The 21,044-nt window shown below is 42.5% G+C and overlaps 1 protein-coding gene across 2 annotated transcripts; it reads left to right on the top strand.

Moving 5' to 3' along the window:
* Positions 1-422: 422 nt before the first annotated feature.
* Positions 423-18,478, top strand: LOC119316738 (protein BONZAI 1-like). Of its 2 annotated transcripts, none has more exons than XM_037591121.1 (16): positions 423-753; positions 1,482-1,529; positions 13,409-13,554; positions 13,678-13,726; positions 14,252-14,308; positions 14,691-14,873; positions 15,022-15,144; positions 15,836-15,897; positions 16,046-16,151; positions 16,226-16,340; positions 16,447-16,523; positions 16,617-16,754; positions 16,994-17,158; positions 17,234-17,347; positions 17,532-17,628; positions 17,805-18,478. In XM_037591121.1, the coding sequence occupies exons 1-16, from the start codon at positions 616-618 to the stop codon at positions 17,897-17,899; spliced, it is 1,713 nt and encodes a 570-aa protein (XP_037447018.1). In that variant the 5' UTR covers positions 423-615; the 3' UTR covers positions 17,900-18,478. The 2 variants fall into 2 exon arrangements, with proteins under 2 accessions (XP_037447018.1, XP_037447017.1); XM_037591120.1 differs by having other exon boundaries at positions 424-753; positions 15,022-15,156.
* Positions 18,479-21,044: the final 2,566 nt, after the last annotated feature.

Below are 21,044 nucleotides of genomic sequence, written 5' to 3'. Positions count from 1 at the left end.
TTTCAGCGCCGGAGCGAAGAAAAATGGGAGCAGTGTGGTAGTGATTATATCGTGATGGAAGATAATGATCTGCTTAGATCTGGTTGCCGATTTTTGTGTTGCATAAGTCTCCTCGCAAGGTTTGAGGATGATGACACAGAGCTCTGAAGATTTTCGTGTTTTACTGATTGTGTCAGGGTGCTTTGTGTTTTTCTGGTTTATTATGTGTGTTAGGGTGTGCTTGTATGGGTAAAAGACTTTGTATTTGTTTGTGATTTGAATACAAGAATATTTTCTGAAAAAAAAGATGCATGCATGCTTGTTTCACGGGAGGGAGTTGGGATAGGATTCATTTCCAATCTAGTCGGACGTTAGTCACGTCCAAAAACATTTACTGATGAGCTTTGAATGACTGAAACTGTCCGGACAACGTTTGAGAGGTCAACCAGGCGATCCGCGTTGAAGTTGCCATTAGCCGTCCGTTGTCCAAGTCTCCGCGTCGTCTCCACGACTCCACTTGCTGTAGTTGGTACTGCTGCTACCATCCCATTACCACGCGCCCCTTTCTCTCCTCGCCGAGATCGATACACGGATAGATCTCGCCTCGCCGGCGAAGCGGGAGAGGAGAAGGACGCCATGGGGAACTGCTGCTGTGACGAGATGGGCGCCGGCCGCCACTCCGTCGGCCACGCCGCCTCCTCCGCCGATGCCGCTTCCACCGTGGCTGATCGCTTCCTCCGCTCCCGCGGCGCCGGCGCGTCCACGCAGATCGAGGTACGGGTCTAGGCACTGCTAGTCTGCTACATCTCTTGGTTCGACCTCGTTCGGTGGTGCTCTTGCCTGTGTATGGTGTGGGCTGAAGTGGTTTGTGCTTGGCGAGATCGGAATTCCCATTTGGCATAAGCCAGTTAATCCTACTCCACTAGCGCCCTTTTTTGGTGCCGTGTTCGCATTTTTGTTCTTGGGCGGGGGATTTCTGCAAAAAAAAAGATGTTATACCATTTGCGTTATGCAATCTACAAGCCTACACTGAATATTCTAGGGTAAATGCGATGAATATGATTTACGACAGACTTGTACTTGCACTCTGCAATTTTCTGATGTTCTAATCGAAGGCTTCACCAGTTTAAATCTACACTGAATGTTGCTATTGTGTTATGTAGGGTTGTCTGTAATATACTGCATGGTGTACCTAAGGCCAGTGATAAACTGATAAGTGGGTACTACCTTGTTCGTGGGCTCCAGATTGGGATACTTTTAGCCATGGGGCAAAGCAGTAGATACATTTGTTTTAGTCATGTCATGGTATTAGGTATTGAATCCCGAACGTTCTTAAGTGTGTTTTGTGGGGGGGTGGAGAAACATGTCTGTTTTTATGTGTTGTTTTGGTTTATTGCTTAATCCATCAATTGTAGCAGTAGAATTTCAATTTCTGAATTGATCGGACCTGTTAACTTTTGCTGTATTATTTAACTTTTGCTCTATGTGACATGTTGAAATAGTTATCTCTCTCCGCATCAAATTTGGGCGATCAAGAATATTTCTTCAAGGTACACTTCTCTTTTGTTGTTCTCGCAATTGTGATTTTGCCCTGTCTGAAATTCTATTGTCATTGGCATCTCAATGTGTTGCTATGACATATCACATGTTGAATATTTGAAATGATTCGCTACTAAGTACCGCTTGTATTCCATCTTTGGTTAGTTATGTAGTAGGATATTGTATATCCACAACTGCAAATGTGCGCAAGTGCAACAATAAATTTACACTTGCAATTACATCGTACCATTGAAAGGGATGAAATGGTTTATTTGCCACTGCTAGCCTCAGTTTTCAAGAAAATGTTGAATTTATCCTCAAGGTGAGAAATGTTGACTTGTGGTAATAAAAGGACATGCCCAAGTATGACAATTAGCATCTTAAAAAACAGAGCTAGATGTACTTCATGGGTGAAGTGTAAATCCTCAAAATTTTAGCGGAAGTATGTTGATGTAGGGTGGAACCCTAATGGTCGATCTTTCATGAATTGGAGGGGCATTCCTCGAAGAACACGACGAACACGGGGAAGAATGGGGAGAAATCACAAGAGGAACACTCAAGAACAAGTCCAATCACACATCCACTAGACTAACAAACACATGGATCCACAAGGTACATGAACAATCAAAGGGAAAGATATAAGGTAGAGTTCATCCCAAATCCAAAGGAGATGGGGTCTTGATGATCTAGATAGATCCTTCCCACAAGGGGGTCTTGAATCCCTCGGGATCTTCTCACATGCTCACATGGAGGTCTTGAACTCCATGGGAGTGGTCTCTCTCTCTCTCTCTCAAGAGGAGAAGGTAAGGAGCAAAGCTCAACTAGGATGAGCTATCATATTGCTAACCCTAGAAAGGAGGTGGAGGAGGTCTATTTATAGTCTAAGTCACAAAGGGGTAAGTGAGGGGGCGAAATGGGATGGGAGCTCGACTAAGATGAGCTATCATATTGCTAACCCTAGAAAGGAGGTGGAGGAGGTCTATTTATAGTCTAAGTCACGAAGGGGTAAGTGAGGGGGTGAAATGGGTACATGGGCCTCGGCCCAAGTCACGCACGCAGGCATGGTCCAGATGATCCGGGAGGTGGTCCGGATGATCCGGGCGTCGGGTTTCGGATGATCCGGCTTCGTCCGGGCTCGTCCTGTTATCTTCGGGCGCGTAGCCGGATCGTCCGGGCCAGGGGCCGGATCATCCGGGCGTCGGCCAGATCGTTCGGGAGGGGATCCGGATGATCCGGGCAAGTGCAGACTTGTCCGTTCTTCGGTCTTCTTCCGTCTTCTCTTCCATGCTTCCCTCGCGGATGGTGTAGTCATACACATGCGCTCGCACTCCCTCTCATTAATGGTGAAGCTCCGGTAATACCTATGCATGCACACGAGAGGAGTGTCAAGTAGTATACCATCCTCGAAGGGGTCAAGTGAACACATGTAAAGGAGATGATTCACCTTCATGTATGTAAAGTAGAGGTCGCACGTGTCACTTGCCAAACGGAAACTTGATATGGTGATGTCCATAGGATGCTCCGCATCATTCCCTCCCCCTTGGGAAAGATCCAACCTCGGATAGAAAACCAAATCACCATGGGAAAGAGATGGCGTCGCCGTGTAGAAGTGGACGATCACCAAGTGGATGTCATCTTGAAGCTCGAAATAGGCACTCTCCAATGTCGCACCATGTTGGGATTCCTTCAAAAGGAGCAAGGACGACAAACACTTGGAAAAACAAATGTGGTTAGCGTTAGTGCAAAATCAAGCATTCAAGTGGTGATTCACTAAACAAGTGTCGTCATCAAGCATAGCATATGGTGTGACATAGGATTGTGGCATGACATATAAGCACATAATGTGAGCAAAATCAAGGTCATCATGGAAACAAGCATGTAAACGTGAGGTAGTGATGCAAATATGTGTGACAAGAGAATAAGCATCTACCTCAAGTTCATAGCAAACATGCATAAAACGCTCAACAAATGGTCTATGGTATGCATATGAATCATTCACAACACCAAAGAAAATGAAGTGTCTAAACACATGGGGCAAGACAATCCGAGCATAATGTGCATATGGTATAGTGAAGATAGTGTGGCACTCAACGCAATGGAAAGAGCAAGTGTTCATCATGTGTGAGGCAATCAAGTCTAGCATGTGATAATCAATGGGCATGGCATATGTGAAGAAATGACATTGTTGCAACCAAACATATGATAGGAGCAAGTAATCCACAAGTCGGATGCAACACACAAGGCATATATATCATGAGACACGGAAATGTGAAAATGATAAGTCGTAGCAAGATCTCTAACATGTGCGCAATCAAGTGGTCCAAGATGACCAAGAAGTCTCATGGTGCAAGCAACACAAGTAGTATGATCCACAATATCCATGCTCAAGAAGGATGTCACCTTGAAAGCGTGTCCTCGTGCATCCTTCACAATGCCGAAGCACAAGCAAATGCGGCGTAGAAGCGAGTCGTGGTAGAATGTATGAGGTTTGCTCTCAATAGTTCGAATGGTCTAACTCACACGAAGTAGAAGTTGACATGAAGTCCAAGTATCCTACACATGCACAAAACAAAGCAAAGAACATGTGCACATGGTAGATAAACACATCATCCATCATGATGGTTCTTTTCTCTTGCACATAACCATTAGTAGTAAAAGTGCCTGCATAATATGATGCAACAATCTTAATGTTCATGGCACTAGGCATATGGTGCAAAGAGAGAAGACAAGCATGCTTCACAAGAAATATGTCAAAATCTCCAAATATATGATAGATAGCTATGGGGGCTATCTCATTAGCAAGACTAATAGCATTGTTGCACTCAATACATGGAAAATCATCTAGCATGAAAGAGGCAACATATGGAGATATACGACAAGAAGCAATATGAATCATGTGCAAAGCATGACAATAATGGCTATCAACCGCATGAAATGAGCAAGTATGAATCATGGGTGATGCACTACACAAAGCAAGCATATCAATCATGTCGTGCAAACTAGTGGAGTGAAGATGCAACACACTAGGGCAAATGATGGCAATCATGTCATGTGAGCAAATAGTAGGCATAGGCGATGCACATGACATATCGCAAGTATGAACACAAAGCAATATCAAAGTATCATCATAGGCATGGGGTACAAAGCAAATATGGCAATAACAAGCAATATCTCCACCAAGCTTGCAAATACACATACGAGCACTAGAATCATGAATCATGTGATATGCAAAGCATGGGTAGCCAAAGCATGTCATCCAAATGGAAATGAGCATACATGCAAAGTGAACATGGAAGATGGGCATAGAATATGTAATGGACAATAACCCATAACCATGTGAGGGCCATATAGAAGAAATGCACGAAGTTCTTCTGCAATGGAAACGGTGTGAAAAACAATCCACGGGATCCCAGTTCAACGTTGCTCTCAAGAGCTCGTTTCGTCAACTCATGGGATTGCGAGCTATGTTTTTAAAGCGTCCCTAAGGCGACGCCTAGGCGACGCCTAGGCGTCGAAGCGCTCCCCCTCCGCTTTGGAAAATCGACCGCTTTGGGCGCCTAGGCGTCCAAAGCGCCCGCCTAGGCGTCGCCTAGGCGCCAAAGCGCCCCCCTCCCTAAGGCGGTAAGGCGTCGCCTTAAAAACATAGATTGCGAGGTCGACAAATATGTGCGATGACCTACACAAAAGAGACACAAACCAAAGAAAGTGTGTGCGTGGTAAATGTACACATCATCCATCATGATGTGTATGTGCACGTGTGAGTTAGCACAAGATAAGCAGTGCTCAAAGAAATTTGAGGCATGGTATAGGAACATGTCATCCATCATGAAAGAATAGTTGTTATGTATAACACGATGGGGACACAAATAGAGCATGCAAGTATATGGCACAACAATAGCATTTTTATTCATGAAGAGCATATGGTGCACACAATTATTGAGATCATGCAATGGATGGGATGGATCAAAATGTCCTAACATGTATGAGGAAACTATGGGGGTCTCATGAGCAATAGCGGAAGCATAACATGGCAAACAATGCATTTCCGAAGCTAGGTGATCATGTCATGGCATACGATTGAAATGATGCAAAGGGAGCATACCAATATCATTGCAAGAGAAACAAATGTCAATAACCATGGGCTTGTCATCTATGTCATATGTGCAAATTGGGTTTATTTTGATGGCATATGCGTTGATCTCATATGTGTACAATGAGATTGCAAATATGCCATATGGTTGATCTCATGCATAGCATATGACACGTCAAGCGGATTGTCAAACATGATGTGACCGAGAGAATTATCACAAGAAATCCTATGCAACATGGCATCACAACTAATAGACTTCACATGGCAATCATCAAACTCATCATAAATGGGTAAATCAGGGCATGGGGAAGTCGAACTAGCACGAAGCATGGCAATAGGTGGATCAACATCATGCAAGCAATCAATGTCAAGAATGTCCACTAGTGGGACAAGAGCATGACCTTCACCTATGTTACCTTTCTCATTCCACTCATGTGGTGTAGGTGAAGTGGTAAAGACCAAATCGTGGTCATCATCTTCATCTTGATGGAACCATGTGGGGGTGCATCATAGTCCACCATGGCCATCGTCTTGTCCAAAGGAAGGACGAAGTCCTTGAGGATCGAGGCGTCATTGTATATGGGACCTAGCATCAAATGAGAAGACACAATAGAGGTAGTGGTTAAGTTGTTATAAGTGCAAATGGCCTCGCAAGACCTATCAACTATCTCACTCTCTCTATGTGGTGGCTCACTCACTCCCTCAAAATAGGTGCACTCAAAGTCACATATGGTGGAGTCACTCATCTCACTCAAGTGGCGGTGGTTGTGGCTCTCCTCACATGGGAATTGTGGCATCTCATCATATATGGGGCTAGTGGTGAAGTCACTCTCACTCTCAATATGGTGGCACAAGTCTCTCAACTCATCATCATAGGCCGCCATAGTCGAAGGGAAAATCCCGTGCTCAACCATCTTGTCACTGTCGCCGTGGATGAAGGCTGAAGATGGAAGCATCATCCTTGCTCGCCACTATGTCGCTGGCTTCCAAAGCATGTTCCATGAGAGGCTCCGTAGTCGTAGTCGTAGTCATCGCCGCACCGTCTTCAAAAAGAGTTGTGGTAGACTCGGCATCGTCAATATGCCACAAAGAGGGATGGTGGTGAAGTCGAACTTGGGAGCGTCATCTTGGAGCTCGTCGGGGTTGGACATCTTGGTGGTACTATCCTCATGCTCGTTGTCGTGGAGCTTGGTCGCCGTGATGTGTGCTTCGGGTGGAGAAGCCTTGGCCTTCATGAGTTCTTGTTGCGCCTTGAGAGCACCAATATAGACATCGTCGAGAGACTCGTAGTTCTCGAGGAAGATAGTCTTGGAGATGTCGTTGTTTAAACCCATCATGAAGCGAAACTTCATCCAATTGGGGTCGTGCACGCTGGCTCGTCGCAAGGCTTTCTTCATCTCCTTGAAGTACTCGTCGATGGACTTGGATCCTTGGATGGTGTTCTCCAATTGGCGAAGAAGATGTTCCGTGTAGGTGGAAGGCAAAAACTCTCGCCACATAGCCTTCTTCGTCTTGGGCCAACTCATTTCGAAGCTCTTCGAAGGTGTGTGAAACCACCATGTCGACGCATAGTCGTGGAAGTTATTTGCGGCGCACTTCACTTGATCTTCGAAGGGTACTTGATGTAGCTTGAGGTAGGCGTCCATCTTGCGCTCCCACTTGAGATACTCCTTGGGGTCTTGAGTCCCATAGAAAGGAATCTCATGGTCAGTGTCGAGGTCGCCGTAGTAGCTCGTGGAAGTCGTGGACTTGAGCTCGGGGAGCTTCTCTTGAGCGTAATTTTGAGGTGATTGTCGGCAAAGATGCCGCGTATCCAAAGGCGAAGATGCCTTGAAGTCGCTTGGCGAAGATGCCAATGTAGATGGTGAAGTCGTTGAGCGATGGTTGGTATTGAGCTCTTGACCTTCACGTTCTTGTCGACGATGGTGTCGATGCCGATGTGACCTTGCCGGAGATGGTAGCTTGGAAGCATGTGCACTTGAGCGTCTTCTCGAAGATGATGAAGACCTCTTGCCGGTGTTGATGAGGGCTTTGAGCTCCTCCATTAGAGCATCCATCTTGGCGTCGATGAAGTTTTTCATGGCATCAAGCTCGTCGTTGTTGTTGTAGACCGAAGTAGATGTGCTTTGCCTATCCATCACAAGACTTGAGCAAAAGTGAGTAGGAAATGAGATAAACAATACCAATATACCTTCTCCCAAAGTTGAGGATGTATCCCGTATCACTCAAAGTGAAATGACAGAATAGCGGAATTAGTACTGGACTTGTTCACTTGCACCTACAAACTAAAGCTTATCGAGTGGCTTGGTTAGGACAAGTGGCACAAAATTCAAGCAAGTGTAAGTCAATTAAATCGATAATATTGAGAAAGATTCACAAAATCGCAATGTAAAGCAAATAGATCAATAGCTATGGTGGCACAAAGGAACACACACACGGATAGATAAGCGGGATCTGCGCAACCAAGGAATGAGCACAAAATGTGTTGCCACGCAAAAAGCTCTGTTGCACGGATACTAGAGTGACAATAGCTCGATTGCTCAAATGGGCTAGATACGATTGTGCACCAACCTATGTGAGAAACTGTGCCGTCTTTAATCCCAAGTATGCTATCTATGGATGCTCCAAGATGATATACCATGCAAAATGGCTCAATGCTATTTCTATTGCTTACAACCTCTTTTGTATCTCCTCTTTTGCTTAAAAGCTTTTTCTCTTTTTTTCTTCTTTTTTTGTATGCTTTTTCCACTATGCTTGATGCTCGAGCCAATATATGAGACACGTATGCAAGATATGCACGAGAGAGACTTAATGGCACAATGATGATAGCAAGATGATTGCACGCTAAAACTAGCTATGCGGTGTAAGCATATCACTACGATGCACAATGAGCGTGGCCCAACAATTCTCAACTCGCTAGTCTCGGTGGGAAAGATACACAATAGGCTCGGGGCTATCAATGCAATGGCAAGGAAATGTACAATGATGTCGTCGGAGTTACTGTCGGTGGTTTCTCGTTTGTAAGTAAGGATGGATGATGAAGTGGACATTGTCGATGTCGAGTCCGTGGAGAAAATGAGTGGCGATGTCGAACCGTTCCTAATTAGCCGAAACACCTTAGTAAACAGGAAAACCACAACTCAAAATCTCAAATGTCAAATGGTGGTAGCGGAAGGCAGTGCTGGTGTTAAAGTTGGCAATGCGGAAGTTGAGGTGGTCGTTAATGAAGAAGTAACCGTCCCTAAGTAGCCTAAACACCTTAGGAGACTCAAATCATAGCTCAAACAACCACAAATGCAATGGGGATCAAAATGGGTTACGTTGCAGAAGGCTATGGTGGTATTGCAGATGTTATGGTGGAGGGCCTAGGCAAAGATGCCAAAATGTCAAAATTTTAATGGAGTCAAATGATGATGGTAGTATTTTTGTGGGATGGGGGATGTCAATAGCTATGAAACGAGCTGAAGGACATCGAGTCGGACTCCGGATGAATTAGTTATGACCGAAACAAGATTTCAGCCGTGTCAGTTTCAGGGTGTCCCGGACATCCGGGAGTAGGTCCGGATGATCCGGGTTCGTCAACTCGGGTACTGATTTTTGGGTGCGTGGGTTAGTCGGACGCCTGGAAGAGGGTCCAACTGATCCGGGTTATGTCTGGATGATCTGGGAGCACATCCGGATGATCCGGGCAGGGCAAACTGCTCGGGATTTCCTCTCGGGGACGCGATTTGGGCGGAAATTTTTGATTGTGGAGGGTCAAAATTGATGTGAAAAGAATTTTTTTTGGAGGGATTTCATGGTGGGGAGGTGGGGAAAGCCAGGATCCACTTGCTAAACAAGAAAATCGTGGATCAAACACAACAAAATCTCACAAGAACCAACAAAATGCAAAAAATTTGGTGAGGCTATTTTTTGGTGGGGATTTTCGAAATTGGGCAAGAAAACGAAGGAGAGGACTCCAAATTCGTGATCAACGTGGCCCATGATACCAAGATGATGTTGGGTGGAACCCTAATGATCGATCTTTCACGAATTGGAGGATTCCTCGAAGAACACGACGAACACGGGGAAGAATGGGGGGAAATCACAAGAGGAACACTCACAAACAAATCCAATCACACATCCACTAGACTAACAAACACATGGATCCACAAGGTACATGAACAATCAAAGGGAAAGATACAAGGTAGACTTCATCCCAAATCCAAAGGAAATGGGGTCTTGGTCTTGGTGATCTAGATAGATCCTTCCCACAAAGAGGTCTTGAATCCCTCGGGATCTTCTCACATGCTCACATGGAGGTCTTGAACTCCATGGGAGTGGTCTCTCTCTCAAGAATAGAAGGTAAGGAGCAAAGCTCAACTAAGATGAGTTATCATATTGCTAACCCTAGAAAGAAGGTGGAAGAAGTCTATTTATAGTCTAAGACACGAAGGGGTAAGTGAGGGGGCGAAATGGGTACACGGGCCTTGGCCCAAGTCACGCACGCATGCATGGTCCGGATGATCCAGGCGTCAAGGGTCCGGATGATCCGGATGGGGGTCCGGATGATCTGGCTTCGTCCGGGCTGGTGCTGTTGTCTTCGGGCGTGTAGTTGGATCGTCCGGGCCAGGGGCTGATGATCCGGGCAGGTGCAGCCTTGTCCTTTCTTCGGTCTTCTTCCGTCTTCTCTTCCATGCTTCCCTCACGGATGGTGTAGTCGTACACATGCGCTTGCACTCCCTCTCGTTAATGGTGAAGCTCCGGTAATACCTATGCATGCACACGAGAGGAGTGCCAAGTAGTATACCATCCTCGAAGGGGTCAAGTGAACACGTGTTAAGGTGATGATTCACCTTTATGTATGTGAAGCAGAGGTCGCACGTGTCACTTGCCAAACGGACTCTTGACATGGTGATGTCCGTAGGATGCTCTGCATCATATGTCCATCTGTGTCCTGTACAAAAGTAGGAAATAATGGAGGGTTCAACACAACAACAGTGTCTACGCATTTCTTTCATGCATCACATAGATGGACATACTTTTCGCGCAAAATTTGCAGCTTCACACATGACACATTATTGCACTATGCATACCTTGGGAATTTTCATTTTTTTTTGAAATTTTGAGAGCAGTATGGTCAGTAAGGGTTTATTTGATTTGTAGGATTTTTGGAGGATTTTCATAGGATTTCTTCCTACGGGATTTCTTCTTATGTATGCCATTTGTTTCATAGGAATGTGGGTACTAGATTTCTTAGGATTGTGTCCATATTGGGCCAGTTCCTAAGGATTCTTAGTATTAGGTGCGACCTTATGGAAAATTCCTAAGAATTGGAGTGAAGAGGGCATCTTAATCTTTTACCTTTTCTAGTCCTTTGATTTGGGATCCTGCAAACAGAATGAGCCGTAAGCCTGGACCATGGTCAAACTTGTTTGCGCAGGTCGAGTGTTCAACAGTAACTATTTCACCTGTTTACAGTGTTAACATAGAAATCGCACTGATTATAGTGGCAACTTTACAAGGAAAACCTGGTGATCTAACTACACATGTATGTAAAACTTAAGGTACAGATTTAGTCAAGCTCGTTCACTTGCGACCAGAATAAAAAAAACTACCCCCCATGTTTTCAGTGTTACCAGAGCAATTACATCACTTCCAAGATCCAATGGTAATTTATACTACCAGCAAACACTAGTGGTATATGTACAATTCCCCTAATAAAATAAGGTGAAATTATTAGACCTTTTACAAACCCATGTGATATTTAGATGATGGAATATAGAGAAGAGTGACATGTTACTTATAAGCAGCCTTTAACAAAGCAACACTGCACTGCTCAGAGATATCACTTAATGCTTGCCCGCTCTTCAAAGAAAATACATAGCCCCCCAAATATCAAGTTCTTTAAGTTTCCTTCATATGCTGCTATAGTTATGTGTCTATACAGATCCCTTTAGGAGGAGCATTGGGCAAAGTTCGCATGTATATTGAAGAATGCTATTGTCATGTGGGGCATCCCGTATAGGTGTAGGGGGAAGCCAGCGAGCCAGGTTAGGGCTGGCAGCTGATCTAATCAGGGATTCGATCCTAGTTAATTAAAGGAAGTAATAATCACTTTTGGAGGGTCCTAGTTGTGTACTTAAGGAATCAGCGGTCACTATTAGGAAAGCATAAAAGAAATTTTACCGTTACCAAGCCTCGCTGTTCCCGTGAGGCCGCAATACCTCCAGGTTACCGAATAGTCCTGCACAACTAGGGCTCTTGCAATTTGATATCAGCCTCCATGTCTGGTCCAGGGGAAAAGGCTGACCCTACCGGATGCCGCTGCACCCTGGGTACAAGACCTTGCAACCATCCATGAGCAGCTTCGAGACATGTCGACTCAGATGGCAACTTGTATATCTCTAGGTCAACCTGATTTCCAGCTTCTAGAGATACAGATTTCATGTGCAACATGCCTGCAATTTCCAGCATAGACTCCTTGGATGTTTGATTCTCTTGATGCAAAACAAGGAAACTGCGACCACCATTAAAGGAATTCCTTGATTTTTCTGTTTCGTTTAAGTCCACACAAAAATCTTTCCAGTGGAGAACCTCTGTCCGAGATCCTCTCCTAAGAATATTTGGAATGTCCCTTATTATGTCACTGGCTTTCAGTTGGCAATAGGATTCTTTCCGCTTCCACATTTGAGGCTAGGCTATCACTTAACCACCATCTTTGCCAATTTTAACGCAAAATCAACACTTTAGGGGCAGGGCTGTAACACACCACACACGAGGTATTTCCAGCCAGCTGCCTCAGTCCTACCACTGAAGAGGATTTTGCTGATGATGTTACGCGTGGTTGTGCACCTGGTTGCTCTGTTGTCGCTCCTCTATCTGCATCTGAAGCTGTTGCATCTGGTTGTCTCGTAGTAACTGTCACCACTGCTTCTTCGTGCGCCTCTTGACGCTTTTTGTCGAACCACTGTTGCTGCGTCAACTTCCGGCTGCACGAACGATGTTGCTACCATGCTCACTATGCTTTCTGCTGAAGCCATTGCTATCCATCTCTTTTCTGTATCAGTCTCAAGTATGCGAATCTTGAATTCGTCAAAAGTAGATCAGATGGGCCTTGAACTGTTCCATGAAAGAGTTGGCACTAGGGGTCTGTTTGGATTTGAGCCAACACCTGCCCAGCCGAATAATTGGCGTTGACTTCCAGCTGTCCGTCTGTTTGGATGGGAGCCAATTTTCTGGCTTGCCCAGGCTATGTCGGTGGCTGCAGCTCAATTTCGCCCCAATTTGTCGGCGAGAAGCTGGCGGCGAAAACGTCTGCCAATAAATTGGCGTGCCAACGATTTGGCGTAGCTAGCAGAGGCCGAATCCAAACAGCCCCTAGAAGCCATGGTGGTCGGCTGTGATACCAAATGTTGTGAACCTTGATTCACAAAGGGATAACTACTGGGCGGAAGATACCCAGCTGGCATGGCTGCGAGGGATTGGGTAGACATAGGTTTAGAGGACAGAATAACTTGGGAGAATAGATTGATTGTTCTTGCTTGCCTCCAATGTGAATGCATATGTCATCCTTATATATGCTGAGGCCCTTGACCTCTTCTAATACAACTAGACTTAGAAATTTCCTTATACAATTGGACTCTTTCTTAATCCTATACTTTACTAGCGGACTCTTAGGATACTTCTCTCTCATGGACTCCTCCCATGCTGCTACTCTTGCCTTGATACCGTGAACCCATGTCCAGAACAAATCTATTCTATCATATTATCTCATCCAACTTTGTGTTACACTTCTCAATCTCCCTCTCTCTTTTGCAGAGCAATCCCATAGTCGTCGTGTATTCGAGCAATGACGGAGCACTTGAAGAAATTGGGCGCACTGAAGTTATTGTAAATTCATCGAGCCCGTCATGGAATGCAAAGATCATTTTGCAATACCAGTTTGAAGTTCTTCAGCCATTGGTGTAAGATTCTACTGTTCACTAAATCACTTCAATTCTCTCTTGTTTCTATCTTAGACCACAAGTGTTAAGAATGGATTTTACATCCTGTCGATCCTCGGTTATAACAGATATATTTCCTCACAGGTTTCATATTTATGATATTGATCCGCAGTTTCATGAAGTCGGTGAAAAGGTAATTATGTTTTGTCATTGTTTTCATTTTTCTTCTCAAAATACTCGTACCGATGATTTTCTGCTAGAGAAAGCCTTCGATGTGAAAGTCCACATTTCATGACAACTTTACTTTTTTGCACTGTCCCAAATTGGATTATGTAGCAGTAGGTTTAGTTAATTTTTATTTATAATGGTGTAAATTATACAAAAAATATTTGATTGTTCCGTGGTTTTTAGTCTGTTGGTTACTGAAGTTCTCTAGAAACCACAGAGTATCTTAAAATTGTGATTCTGCATAGATTTCCCAAAGTAGAAGAAAGATATCTGTAATTCTGATACTGTCAGTTCATTTTATTTGTTTCTTCACTTTATTCCTTCTTTTCTACCATTTCTTTTTGCTGATATGAACAACCCTAATCTACATTCCATTGCACACACTAGTTTTGGCAAGGATACTGGCAAATATGATATCTTGGAAAGTCTTCTCTCATTCCTCCTTTCATCTGTCATTACAATTCTAATGTTAGCCTGCCCTGAAATGCAGATGCTTAAACTGGAGGAGCAACAGTTTCTTGGAGAAGCCATCTGTAATTTATCCGATGTATGTTTACTATGGTTAAATCATTGCTGCTTTTCGTGGCTATTGTTTCTTTCCTTGACTAAATACTTAAGTGCACAAAACATGCTTGTGTTGAGGAAAGAGTAACTATTTTGGACCTTCTGCAATGAATACGTCAAACTGTGCTGTAAAACTTAAAATAAGTGGTGAAGGGAGGAAAGGACAAAGTAAGAAATCCTGCTTGTATTAACCTGGTGGCCAAGTTTATTTTATCATCTGGATTTTCAGCTCTAGAACTGGTTGGTAGTTCCAGTTCCACGACATATTATCCTAGGTTCATCATAAACATACTGTTTTATGGTTGCAAAGTAGTGTGGCCAGCACTTGCATATTTTGTTTCTTGAGATCAAAGTTGATTTTGTAGGTTATCACCAAACAGAATAGATTGTTCACCCTAAAGCTTGGTGTTTCTGAGCACAACTTACCAAATCCTAGTAAATTTGGTGAGTTAACTGTTCAGGCCGAAGAAAGTGCTGGTTCAAAAGCATTAATGGAAATGGTATTCCACTGTTCAGATCTTGAAATCAAGGATCTTCTTTCAAAAAGTGTAAGCTCATGTTTTTCATCTTTTGCTGGGTACTTGTTTTGCTGTTGTTGCACTTGCAATTTGGTGAATGGCTATCTATGCTTCTCCTGTGGATTGTTGGTTGCAGAAGAAAAATAGTTTTTCACTTTTCTAATCATGCTTATTACAGGATCCTTTCTTGCTAATATCCAGAATGTCAGAGAACGGAACACCTGTTCCAATTTGCAAGACAGAAGTAAGGAAGAATGATCTCAATCCTAAGTGGAAGCCAGTGATTATGAATCTCCAACAGGTCGGAAGTAAGGCATGAGATCTTTCCACTTCCATTTTCTTTTGTACTTTCTGTTTAGGGTGCAATCAGAGCTTATATATACAAACTTTCGTGCCCCTCGAGTCAGCATTATGTACATGTTTATTTGAAGTTTTGAACCACTAGCTGGTGCTGTTAGTTCTCTGCAAGCGCATGGGCGGTGACAAGGACCGGCTTGACAAGTTCAGGAAACTCAGAAAATTCAGAAGATTCAAAACTCCCTTAGATTAGCTACAGGAGTTCCTGCCGGCATGCGAACAGTGGCGGCTTAGGGGGAAACCCTAGCAAAATAACATGCCCTTACCACCCTAAATCTAGGCTTATGTAGTCAGAAGGTCGCATGTGAAAAGTAAAGCAACAAAAGGTAAAAGAAGACGGTAGAAGGGCGCAGAGCTTGACAACGACGAGTAACCCAAAACTGTAATTTAAATGGAGTCGTCCAATGTGGAATCGATGGCTGAGCTTCACTGGAGCATGCATGAAGCGGTAAGTTAGGTAGCCAGCCTTAGATCTTCACCAGCCGGCCCCCTTTGAAAGGTAGCGCTTCGACAGGCGTCACAGGCGGCTGCTCTAAAATGAATAAAGAAAAAATCCACTTTCTTTGTTGCCTAATGGCTTTTGTATGTGTCTAATCCCTCTGTATTTCTTTTCTCGTGGCTGTATTATGTTTCAGGAGAATCTCCTCATGATAGAATGCTTCAACTTCAGTAGCAATGGCAAACATGACCTAGTTGGGTAATTGTCCCCTTTTGTGACTCAACATGCTACCTGCACTTGCTTTTGTTGTTTATTAGTTGTTAGCATGTAATGGTGCCTTATAGCCTATGCCATCAATTCTCAAATTCATGTTTTTTTCTGATTAGATACCTTTGTAATTTGACAGCAAGATAGTAAAATCAGTCGCCGAATTGGAAAACATGTACCATAGTGGGAATGGTGAAAATTTCTTTGTTCCTGCCAGCAATGCACATGATTGTCATAGTAAGGAGGTAATATTTTTCTTCTTCTGTAGAACCTCTGCAACTGTTATACTGTATTAACCGAATTTTATTCTGACATGCAGGTATTGAAGAGCCAGGTATATGTGGAGAAATATCTTGAGAATAGTAGACATACTTTTATCGATTATATTTCTGCTGGGTGTCAATTGAATTTGATGGTAGCCATCGACTACACAGGTATGCACGGATGTGCTACTGCAAGCTGGCCTTGCTCAATTCTCATTCACTAGTTTGTAACAACACGCTTCCTATTTTTTTTACTGTCAATGTTTATGCTTTATAGCTTCAAATGGAAACCCTCGGCTTCCAGATTCCTTGCATTATATTGACCCCTCCGGACGGCCAAATGCGTATCAAAGAGTGGGCAACTGATTTATCATTCTAGTTTTGTATTCTGATGAACCTTTGAGCACAAATTGATATTAGGTTCTTCCATTGCTGTTTTTGTGGCAGGTAATACTGGAGATTGGAGATATACTACAGTACTATGACCCAGCTAAGCGTATCCCCTCTTGGGGCTATGGGGCAAGACCTATTGACGGTCCTGTTTCACACTGTTTCAACTTAAATGGCAGCACTTATCAGCCTGAGGTATTTTACTTTTTTTCCAACATTTGAATGGAGTATCGTCTTCAGATGAACAATTTGTGTGCTTTCTCTGGAAAGCTAATTGAGAATCTGCTTTTTCACCCATCTTAGTTAAGTTTAGTAAACTTGTTTGTATTTGAAAATGAATGAACCCTTGTGCCGCATTCTCCTCTCTTTTTTGGGTGGCTTCTTAAGGTTTAAGCTTCCATTTATTCATAGCCTACCCATATAATCTTCCTCAGGTTGAGGGAATACAGGGAATTATGTCAGCTTATATCAGTGCGCTACGCAATGTGTCATTGGCTGGTCCTACACTCTTTGGTCCTCTACTTAGCACGGCTACAGCAATAGCAAGCCAATCCCTTACAAACAACCAACAGAAATACTTTATTCTGTTAATAGTGACGGTATATAATACCTCTCGGCCCATCTTTAAAAACTGCACCATGTTTTTCGTTCTTACCCGTTAATCTTTTGTCCAGGATGGTGTAGTGACTGATTTTCAGGAGACTATTGATGCAATTATAAAGGCATCCGATTTTCCTTTGTCCATCATTGTTGTTGGAGTTGGTGGGGCTGACTTCAAGGAAATGGAGGTAATGGGACTGGACAAGTTTTCACAGTTTTATTTGTGTAAATTCATTTGTATATTTCCTTTTAGACATAAAAGTGGAATGCTAAAGTAACAGTTCTGTACCAATTAGAAGGGTCTACTACTGACATAACCCTAATCACTGAAAAGTAGATAAAATCAGACGACAATATTCTTTCACTGTGCAGTTTCTGGATCCAAATAAAGGGGGAAGATTGGAAAGCTCAACGGGGAGAGTTGCATCAAGGGATGTGATACAGTTCGCCCCAATGAAAGATGTGCATGGTATGTGTTTTAGTAAAGCTGTGTTCGATGTAATTTTGGCATTAGAGGACAAATCATTCTGTTTTCATGTATCTTGCCATCTGTATAATATTTGTTCGCTGTCTCCTGCATATGATTTTGTTTTCCTGACCTTCACTTAGAAAGTAAAGGAATGTGATAATCCATTGTATTTCCAGGTACTGGGATATCCATAGTTCAGTCACTTCTTGCTGAAATACCTGGGCAGTTCATGACTTACATGAGAACAAGAGAAATTCAAGCAATTAGTTAATACAAGATTACATCTGGCGTCAACTCTTTAGAAGATATCCTTCTAATGTTCTTTGTTACTACTATAATTTAGCGATTCAGCCACATCATTGTGCAAATTTTAAGCCTTGGCTGTGAAAAGAAGCAACAAGATGGATTTTGAAGATGTTGAAGACAAAAGAGATCGATCTCATGTGATTATAGCCTGGATCAAATATCAACGGCATATTCTCCATGCTGGTTGCTGCTTATCTGGAGATCCTAGCCTGGATCAAATATCATTTTTCATACTCTCCATGCTATTCTGTTGCTTGTCAAGTCTACCATGCTCATGCGGGTTCAGGGTGGTTTGTGTCGAGGCAAGAACTGCAAGGTACTTCAGCTTGAAGATTGTTGTTTCAGAAGACCCATCTAAAATTCTGATTTGTGTATGATCTGCATACAGGCTCAAACAAGATGTTCAATGTTTAGTTCCCGTTTTTGTTCTGGTTATGAGTTGAGATTGTACAAGCTCTGTTTGGTCCTGTTTGTATTGTAATATACTGATGTGTTAATATAGTTTGTGCCGTTTATTACCCTTGTGGACTTAAGCATTTCCTCATGTGTGTTCTAGTACTTGGCTGGAGTGTTGCTTGACAATAAATGAGGTCACTAGGATATCAAGCTATGATACTATGCACCGTGGAGGTTTTAAGCATTGGTAATAGAGGCGGTTGTTTCGATGAGAGGTAGCTATCGTTTTTGGTAAAAGTTGGCTTTGACGATCCGACAACGAACATGTGAAGATGTCGCGCCTTAGTAATCGCTAAACCAACTTCGAGAGATTATTGACCATGCCGCAGCATGATCAACGAGACCACAAGAGTCTATTTCTTGCACGCAAACGAAAAACAAGAAATTGATATTGCAATTTGAATATTGCAAATTTAAGAGGAAAGCTTTACTAATCAAGTGAGGTTATGTGACGTCTTGGTTTGGTCGTTGAATACAAATGAAGGACATGCGTTGCAGCTATGACGAATTTAATCTAAACAAAACCCAAGTCTAAAATGACGCCCTATATAGGAAGACAGAGGGGAATTTCATCCACCCTTGGCAATATGGGACTAAATTCTATCATAAGTTGTTTTCCCCTATTAATACGGACTCTAAAAACATGCTACTAAGTGTATTTCAAAATTACATGGGCCTGGCTCAGAAATAAAGTGACCCAACACCTATATTAAACTATGGACGTAATTTATGAAAGGTCATCTTGTATATTTCGTCCACGTACTTGTATGTCATCATTGTGGCTCAAAAGTGCGGAAAACTCCACCAGAAACTCCGTTCTTGTTCCCCTTGCGCGCACCATTATCTCCATGTTTGATCATGCTCCAATGTTCATCCTTCTTTTCCATGCCGACCCTTCATTTGCAAGTAAAACAAACGTTCAATTTAGGCCACATCATATTCTCATGAACATTAGAATTGTTACCAAGAAACAAAAGTACATAGTAATTTAATTGGCATGCACGAGCTCTAGTAATTGGTCCAGTATGTGTAGCAGCAGGGATTGCGGGTGTAATTGTATTAGTGATGTCCTCATCATCTTCTCCTTGAATTGAAGTCGTTCTCGACGGAAGCTCATATTCCTCACCCACATATGACTTCAAATCTGCAGTGTTAAAAGTGGGACTAACCCTAAAATTTACAGACAACTCAAGTTTATATGCATTATCATTTATTTTCTCTAATGCCTTAAAAGGATCATCAACACGTGGCATTAGTTTAGATTTGCGCAAATCAGGAACCTATTTTTGCATAAATATAACAAAGCAAGATCTCCTCCTTCAAACACAATATGTCTTCTACCCTTATCACCAGCAAGTTTGGATTTAGCATTCATGCGCTCAATGTTTTCCTTAGTTAACTCATGTTTTTTAAGATCAATTAAATACGTTGTTTATCATCAAAATTAACCTTCTCTAAAGATGGAAGAGGCAAGAAATCAATGGATGCGCGAGATAGGAAACCATACACAATTTTTAAAAGGCACATTAATGCAGTGAACGATTATAAGCAAATACAATATGAGGCAAGCATTCTTCCCACATTTTCACGTTATTCTTCAAAACAACCATAAGCATAATAGACAATGTTCTATTGACTACTTCAGTTTGACCATCAGTTTGGGGGTGACATGTAGTACTAAAGAGCAGTTTAGTCCCCAACTTAGCCCATAAACATCTCTAGAGGTGGCTAAGAAATTTATTATCATGATCTGAAATAATTGCATTAGGCACACCATGCAAGCGAATAATTTCATGAAAGAACAAATCAACAACATTAGCAGCAACATCACTTTTATGACATGGTATAAAGTATGCCATTTTCGAAAATCTATCCACGACAACAAATATGTTATCCCTCCCCTTCTTTGTTCGAGGTAAACCTAAAATAAAATCCATAGATATGTCCTTCCATGGAATACTATGTACGAGCAAAGGCATATATAAACCATGAGGATTGAGTCGTGACTTAGCTTTTTGACATGTAGTGCAACGAGCAACAAAACACCCAACATCCTATCTCATCTTTGGCAAAAAAATATGTGTCAAATACGTCCTCCGTCTTCTTCACGCCAAAGTGTCCCATTAATCCTCCTTCATGCGCCTTCTACAACAACAGATGAACATAGCTAGTTAGAATGCATAGCTTGTTAGCACGTAACACAAATCCATCACTAATGACCAACTTGTTCCATGTTCTTCCTTCTTTATAGTTCTGCATCACATCTTTAAATTCAGCACCATGCACATATTGGTCTTTAATGGTCTCCAAACCAAATATTTTAAAGTCAAGTTGTGAAAGCATAGTATAACGACGAGACAAAGCATCAACAATAACATTTTCTTTATCCCTTTTGTGTTTAATGACATAAGGGAAAGTCTCAATGAATTAAACCCATTTAGCATGTCTACGGTTCAGTTTTGCTTGACTTTTATTGTGTTTCAAAGATTCATGATCAGAATGTTTAACAAATTTTTTGGGCCATAAATAATGTTGCCATGTTTCCAAAGTCCGAACAAGAGCATATAATTCCTTATCATAAGTAGAATAATTTAGACTAGGCCCATCAATTTTTTAGAAAAATATGCAACATGTTAACCATCTTGTAATAACAC

Source organism: Triticum dicoccoides, chromosome 6A (genome assembly GCF_002162155.2).
Source record: "Triticum dicoccoides isolate Atlit2015 ecotype Zavitan chromosome 6A, WEW_v2.0, whole genome shotgun sequence".
In the NCBI taxonomy this organism is placed as follows: Eukaryota; Viridiplantae; Streptophyta; class Magnoliopsida; order Poales; family Poaceae; genus Triticum; species Triticum dicoccoides.
Note: the sequence above shows the minus strand (reverse complement) of the source record. Positions and strands in the feature narration are given on the sequence as shown.

Coding starts and splice junctions, on each gene's coding strand:
- LOC119316738 (XM_037591120.1), top strand. CDS start 616: ATGGGGAACTGCTGCTGTGACGAGATGGGCGCCGGCCGCCACTCCGTC. Junction 17,348..17,531: donor CTGACTTCAAGGAAATGGAG/GTAATGGGACTG, acceptor TTCACTGTGCAG/TTTCTGGATCCAAATAAAGG. Junction 17,629..17,804: donor CCCAATGAAAGATGTGCATG/GTATGTGTTTTA, acceptor TTGTATTTCCAG/GTACTGGGATATCCATAGTT.